The 7,526-nt window shown below is 22.1% G+C and overlaps 3 protein-coding genes across 3 annotated transcripts in view; 1 reads left to right on the top strand and 2 right to left on the bottom strand.

Annotated features, from left to right (window-relative positions):
* Positions 1-953: 953 nt before the first annotated feature.
* Phum_PHUM172720 (mitochondrial import inner membrane translocase subunit Tim9 B, putative) lies at positions 954-1,283 on the bottom strand (the record flags this gene model as incomplete). Its single annotated transcript, XM_002425038.1, has 1 exon — positions 954-1,283. One exon carries the CDS (start codon positions 1,281-1,283, stop codon positions 954-956), a length of 330 nt encoding a protein of 109 aa, XP_002425083.1.
* Positions 1,284-2,475: 1,192 nt separating this feature from the next.
* Phum_PHUM172730 (krueppel c2h2-type zinc finger protein, putative) lies at positions 2,476-4,835 on the bottom strand (the record flags this gene model as incomplete). Its single annotated transcript, XM_002425039.1, has 6 exons — positions 2,476-2,811; positions 3,082-3,162; positions 3,240-3,419; positions 3,497-3,710; positions 3,794-3,996; positions 4,287-4,835. 6 exons carry the CDS (start codon positions 4,833-4,835, stop codon positions 2,476-2,478), a joined length of 1,563 nt encoding a protein of 520 aa, XP_002425084.1.
* Positions 4,836-5,431: 596 nt separating this feature from the next.
* Positions 5,432-7,526, top strand: part of Phum_PHUM172740 (uncharacterized protein) — a gene marked incomplete at both ends in the record, with an annotated part of 6,886 nt that continues 4,791 nt past the window's right edge. Inside the window, 3 exons of the mRNA XM_002425040.1 lie at positions 5,432-5,962; positions 6,129-6,147; positions 6,585-6,818. Of these exons, the coding sequence (XP_002425085.1) occupies positions 5,432-5,962; positions 6,129-6,147; positions 6,585-6,818 (784 nt within the window). The remainder of the gene's footprint in view (positions 5,963-6,128; positions 6,148-6,584; positions 6,819-7,526) is intronic.

The raw sequence follows: 7,526 nt of genomic DNA on the forward strand, positions 1-7,526 counted from the left end.
TTTTTCGATGACAATTGTAATGTGTAAGAAGTTATGACAATTGATAATTTTTTTTTTTTAAAAAAAAAATCTTGAAACATGTAAATTTATTAGTGTAATTAAATAATGTTTCTTTATCTTAAAGTTATAAAATGCTATATTAATAATAATAATAATAATAATCAAATTAAATAAAAAGTATATGAAGTAATTCAATGAGTTACTTGAAATGTATATTTTAATTATTTTATAAGATTTTCTTATATGTAAAATTTAGATAAATAATGGCTAAATAATATTATTAATATCTATATCAATCTGCAAATAGTTATAAATAATTTATAGATAAATTTAATAATATATACATTACTTTTTTAAGTAATGGTAAATGTGAACTGCTAAAATTATTTTTAATTTATGTTTAAAAATATTTTTAATTTCAATATAGAAATATTAAAAAAAAAAAAAAAACAAATTAGTAATAGATTCGATTTAGTTTTCCTCGTTATATTATTTGACATTATAAATTTTCTTTTGTCTTGATAATATTTTAATTTGTATTCGTTCACTTTGATTTGATGAAAGTATTATAAATTTTTCAAATTGTTTTTATCTTTTAACAAGGCTTTTAAAAAAAGGAATGATATTTTTAAATCCAAAAAATTTACTGGATTCAAATTAAGGAATAAAAATTTTTTTGATAGTGCATGTAAACATTTTTATTAGCAAAACTTTACTTTATCGGTAAAATGTTAAAAAATTATATGTAAAAAGTATAAAATCAAAATAATAAAATGCTAAATATAGAATATTATTTTGAATAATTATTATTGTGCACCAAGTCAGGTAACAAATATAATCATAAAACATGTTTTTTATTCTAATTTTTAATTAGGATATATAAAAAAAATTTTACTAATTAATTTTATTATGACACAATTTTTTATTATTATTTCTATATATCTACCATTCATTTACTGTTTTAATGTTAAGTTACTGTTTGTATTGTTATTAGTAACATCATTTCCTTTATCATTATTATTATTAATATTATCATTAGAATTAGAGTCTTTAATAAATTTTTTTTTATTATCTATTTCCAAATTTTTATTTTTAGCTTCTTCGACAGCTGCTTGCTGTTTATTCATGTCTTCGATTCTCTTATTAATTATTTCAGGTTGAACTTCCATATAAACTTGCATAACTTTATGATTAACACTAACATGTTTTTTTGTACACATATCTACACAACCACATTCATCTTGTGATAAGTCTCTATCGCTTAAATGATTTACACAATGCATAAAACATGATTCAGATATTTTGTTATATTGAAGAAGGAAATCTCTAAGCTAAAGAAGATAAAATTAAATTTTTTAAAAAGCTTTTTTAAAAATTACATACAAAAAATAAAAATAAAAACTAATGAAAAAAAAAAAAGTTGAAATTCAGAAATGAAATTACATTTTTCAACGCCGTATTATCCATTTTAATTATTTAAAATTAAATTTTTTTCACATTTAAAAGTACAATTTAACACTAGGGACAATTCCACATGGTAGCAGACGACATTACATAACATTAGCCAACAAAATGGTTATTGAAATTTTTATTATGAAGTGGTTATAACAGTGTTCTTGTAAGAAATTTTAAATGAATTTAAATTTAAATTTAAAAAAAATTTATTTAAAGTAATCTATCACTTTAAAATTTATATCGCTCTACAAATTGCAAATGTATATATATACGTGTACGCAAAGTTTAAAATTTTAAATTATTTTTTAGGAATATTTAAGTACTGTAAAATATAATATATTGTGTATAAAATAATTTAATAAATTTTCAATTAAATATGATAATTCGGTTTCTAAGTTTTAAACAATTTTAGAAATAATTTTAAACGAAAAAAGAATTTTTATTAAATTTCATGTCATTTTGTCACTGATTAATTTTGTATTTTTAATAATTTTATTCATAAAATGAAACGAGAAAAAAACACAAAAGGATTTTAAAAAGTAAAAATTTTTTTTTTAAATGATGATTTTATGGTAAATTTTAATTTTTATTGAATAATTAATTGCTTTTTTAATTATTTTTAAAAATGAAACATGTAAAGAATTTTACTCAAAAGGAGATTATTTAAAAAATTTTTTTGTTTAACTTTCCAATTATTATCATCGCAACTAATGCAACAATTAGCTTTTTAAATATTTTTGAATTTTGCCTAAATGAATTTTTTATTGTTGTTCCGATTATAAGTACTGAAAACAAAACTAAAGGAATTTAAGAGGAAAAACTTTGGAAATTTTTGTTAGAAAATTAATTGGTAAATTAAATGACACAAGCAGAAGGAAATAAATTTCACTTATCTTAAAAAAATTGATAAAATTATATATTTTTCAAATTAATTATTGATTATCATACATTAAACAAACTTTTTTTTTTTTGTGATGTTAAACTCAAATATTGCACTGATCCCAGTAATAATAATACACTTCATTTTTCATCAAAAATTTTATTTTCTAAAATTGTTTCTTTTGACCCTAAACTGAAAGGTTCTTCGATTAAAAAACTTTTAGAAACTGAATCGAGAATTTTTTCAGCTTCATCAATTTCTTTGTTAATTTTTCTTGAAATATTGTATTGACAAGTTGAATGTTTTGTTATGTCAGATTTTCTAGAAAAATGATTGCCACAATATTTACAAAAAAATCTTTTATTTTTATAATCATGAATTTTTTTATGTTTAATCAAGTCATATTTTTGTATATAAGCTTTTCCGCAGTCATCACAGACATAGTTTCTTTCACATGAATGTATTTTTTTATGAACCTGTACAAATAAAAAAAAAAAATTGTTAATGTTTAAAATGTTGTTAATGTTTTTAATGTTTAAAACTTAATTTTAAAAATTTAAACTTACTAGCAAACTAGAATTTCTTGAAAATTTTTTACCACATTCTTCGCATTGAAACAATTTATTTTTTGAATGAACATAAAAGGTGATTTTTTAATGTGCTTGAATTTGTAATAATTTTTCACAAAATGTACATTTAAAAGGATGTTCAAATGTGTGATTTTTTCTTTCATGTATAAGCTGTACCGAACGAAGAGAAAATTTTTTATCACAATAATTGCATTGAAATGGTTTTTCTCCAGTGTGAGCTGCTCTCCTGTGATAAGTCTAAAAAAAAATTTTTTTTTTTTTTTTTTAAATATGGTTTTAGTGATAGTTGCGAAAATAACAAAATAAAAATTTACCAATGATCCTGAATGCTTAAATTTTTTTCCACAAAGCAAACAGGAAAATGTTTTTTGATCTTTGTGAAAATGTTTAATGTGTGCTTTAAGGAGTAATTGCTCTGAAAAATTTTCTTCACACATTGGACAGCATATTTTTTCCAAATTTGTCGAGTCATTTAAAATACTATTTTCTTTTTCCTATGTAAAAAAAAAAAAAAAAAATTTATTTTTTATAAGGAAATTTTTATTTTTTAAATCACTCAAATATTATTTACCAACGAATTATTCTGATGATACTTTTTTTTATGTTTATTCATGTTTCCTTTTCTATTGAATTTTTTCCCACAAATATTACATGTAAATTTTTCTTCAGAATGTGTCCATTTGTGCTGTCTCAAATGAACTTTTTCTCTAAATTCCTTATTGCAAACTAAACATTTATAAGGTGTTTTTCCTGTATGAATATTCATGTGTTCCTGCAGGAAAAAACTAAAATTACATCAAAATAATTTTTTTTTTTAATAATAATAAAAAAAAAAAGAAAACCATTTTGTAACTTACATAAAACTTACTTTGATAAAAATGTTTTTTTACATAATTTGCATGCATGAAGTTTTTTAATACCCATATGAATTTTTTTATGACATTTTAAATTATTTAAATGTCTAAAAGATTTTCCACAAATATCGCAAAGATATGGTTTTTGTTGTGAATGAGTTGATTTTCTTTTTTCACTACTTTTATTATCAATTGTATCACATTTATTATATTCTTCCTATAAAATTATATTTTAAGGTAACTATACATTTAATATGAAATTTTTCTTTCGATATAAATAAAACAAAAAGATATAAATATATCATTATTGCATACTCACATGGTTTGACACTTTGTTAATCTCTTTATTTTGAGTTTTTACTAAACTGAAATAAACAATAAATGTATGTAAATATTATCTTACTAACGTATAAATTTATTTAAATTCATAAAACTAACAAAATTGTAAGGTTTCATAAATTATCGAGTGGGAAAATATTTATAAAAATAAATATACCTATTTTGAACTTCTCCCTGTTTGCTATCATTTTCATTGATTGAAAGTAAGTTTTCAGGTTCATTTAAATTTGAGTTCTTTATATCATTTTTATTACATACGACAGTAAAAAATCCTTTTTTGCCAAATTCATCGACAGCAGGTTTTGTAACACAAAATTTATTAGAAACTAGTACACTTTTTTTTAATTGTGTTACATCTTCCGAATTACCATCAGTCGTTTGTAAAATATTAACATCATTAAAATTATTACTAAGATTACAATCAATTTTATCTTGGTCAGTTGCAGAATAATTTTTTAATGAGCAATGTCCAGTTTCTTTTAATAAAATTTTCCATAATTTTTTTAGACTTTTATCAGACTGGTTAGCGATTTCGTAAAGCAAATAACTGTTGTTAATTTTAAAAAAACAAAAATCGCATACATTTAATGGCAAATTATCTGTCACGGTTACTTTTATTGATAAACATTTGTTTATTTTTTGTGCTAATGTTTCGTCTTCAAATATCGGCGTAAGTTTAGAACATTTTTTAGCGCAAATCCGGCAAAGTGTATTCATAACATATTCTGGAATTTTTGTTAAATCCATATTTTTTTTTTTTTTAATGAATAATAAAAATTATTAATAATTGAGAACGGTTAGATTCCTTTTAAATGCAATGGGATGAATTTTTGAGAGCCATCTTAATTTTTCTTTCCTTTGACGTTTGCTGTTCGGTTTCGCCAATCATCGGGCGTGGTAATTTTATGTTCGTGTTCTTCTGTTTAAGGCAGCGCGTTCGGGGAATAATTTAAAATAAAATTTTTTTGGAGTAAGATTCAAGTATTGAAGACGTATTTTTTAAGTTCAATTAAACAAAAAAAAAAAAAAAAAAAATTTTTTTTAAATAAAGTGATATATGTGTGATTTCATGTGTTTTTCTCTATTTTAAAATTATTTGTACCGGTTCTCAGTCAATTGTGAATTTACTGAAATTTTGTACACGTAGCGTAACACATTAATTTATTAAAAAAGGCTATTAAATTTTTTTTTAACATTTATATTATTAAAAGCAACTTTTTTTTCATTCAATTATAATATAATTAGGCACAAATAGTGATAATTTTTACATATACAGTTTATTTTTCTTTAATTTACAAGAAAACTACAAGAAAATGGATGTTCAAACCGGCTTAGTATGCATATTAGTATTTATTATTTCTGGAGGTGTTCTCCTTTTTATCACAAAATATGGTATGAAAGAAAAAACCTATGAAGAAGCTATTGCCGAGCAAAGAAAAATGCCTAAGGATGTTCTAGGCCTTGGAAGGCAAAATAAAGACAAAGGAAAAAATAAAAAACAAAAGAGACAGGGTAAAAAAGCAAAAGAAAAAACAAGTAATAGTAAACCAGTACCTGAAAAAAAAAATAATAGTAAATCGTTAAATGCGAATAATACCAAGGTAAATTTTAAAGAAAATGAGCCCAATCATGTGAATTTTTTAACACCCGAAGCAAAAGTATTGAACAAAGTAGATAATTCAGTTAAATCTGAAAAAATTAAAAAGAAAGAACAAATCAAACCTATTTTGGTAACTAAAAATCAGGCAGATGTAAAAAGTAAAATTGGGCAAAATGATGTTACTGTTAATCATTTCAGTGAGATAATTCCAAAGGATGATCTTCAATTAAAGCTGATAAACAAGGTTAGTTAAATTGCCAATTTATTTATGTAATTAGTAATAAGTTAAATTTTATTTATGAATAAAAATCAATACAATAATAATTTTTTTCCAAGTTTTTTTGATCATGAAAAGATTGATCTGGGTCATTTAAATTAATGTTAAATGTATAACTTATTATAAGTTCAAGGTATGCACTATAAAAAACAGTTAGTAATTGATAAAATATATTTTTAAAAAAGCATTCCTTAATATAAATGAAAACTATTTTGTAATTTACTCTCATAAGTATAAATTATAAAAGAATTATTTTTATAATAATTTAAATATATAAAAATAAATATTTATTTTTTATTACAGAAAAATAATCAGCCTTTGAATTCATCGCTTAAAAACCAAGCAAACTTCAAAGAAAATTTAACAGTTGAAAAAATAAATTCTAATGATAATATTATTGTAAAAGATCCTTTGAAAAAAAAACAAAACAATCAAAGTGAAAATCAGAATAATAATAATGATAATATTAAAAATGAAAAAGAAATTAAAAAATCCGATAAGAAAAATAAAAATTCAAAAAATAATGGAGATGATAATATGATTGATGATGCATTGAAAAATAAAAAAGTTAAAAATGAAAAAACTCAAGATTCCATGAATACAAATGAAACCAAAAATGACCAAAGTCCGAAAAGTGTGAAAACGAACAAAAATAACAAATTGAAAAATGATGATCAAAGAGTACAACAAACGCAGCAACAACAACAACAACAACAAAAACTACAAAATTTTGAAAATTCAAAACACATTAAAATTGAAACGAATAATGGTTTCGATGTAAATGCTGAAAAAATTCCTGTTCAAGTTGTCAAAGTTAACAACAGTAACCAACAGCAATCTCTGAGCAAAAAACCTAAGAAAAATGAATTGAGTTTCTTGCAGCAAATGAGTAGGTTTATTATTATTATTAATATTTTATTTACCATAAGATAAAATTTTTTTATATATATATTTTAAAGGTCAAATTAAAATTTGATAAATTATCTGGTAGCCATGTTTGGTCTGACTGACCTTTAACATGTAGATATCTAATTATTCAAATTGAGGTGTTATTTGAATATTTTTACTCTTTTTTTTTATTTTTTACTTCTCCCCCCCCCCCAAGAGTTGTCCCCTCACATGGTTGTCATTTCTAACATAAATAAAAAATTTTTAACCGATAAAAGTACGATTTTCTGTGATTTAGTTAGAACCATAAAGTACTCTTTTACAAATCATTTTTTTTTTTTTTTTTTTTTTTTGAATTAAAAATTTTGTGTTAGGGAAAAAAAAAAAAAAAAAAAAAAAAAACTTCGTTTCCTTTTGCATGCGTTGTGTTGATGGGAACCGGAAACGAAAATATCGAAGGACGTAATAATAATAATAATAATAATAATAATAATAATATGCCCACAGGAAAATTGTATTGACTTGTATATGGGTCGATGACACATAAAAAGTGTTTTATGTAGGTTTGCATATTGTGGGTTGTTTGTTAATATAATTTCATTTAAAAAACGAATGCCAACTCATCATCACAAAATTGTCGTTT

This window comes from Pediculus humanus, genomic scaffold, assembly GCF_000006295.1.
Source record: "Pediculus humanus corporis 1103172107520 genomic scaffold, whole genome shotgun sequence".
NCBI lineage: Eukaryota > Metazoa > Arthropoda > Insecta > Psocodea > Pediculidae > Pediculus > Pediculus humanus.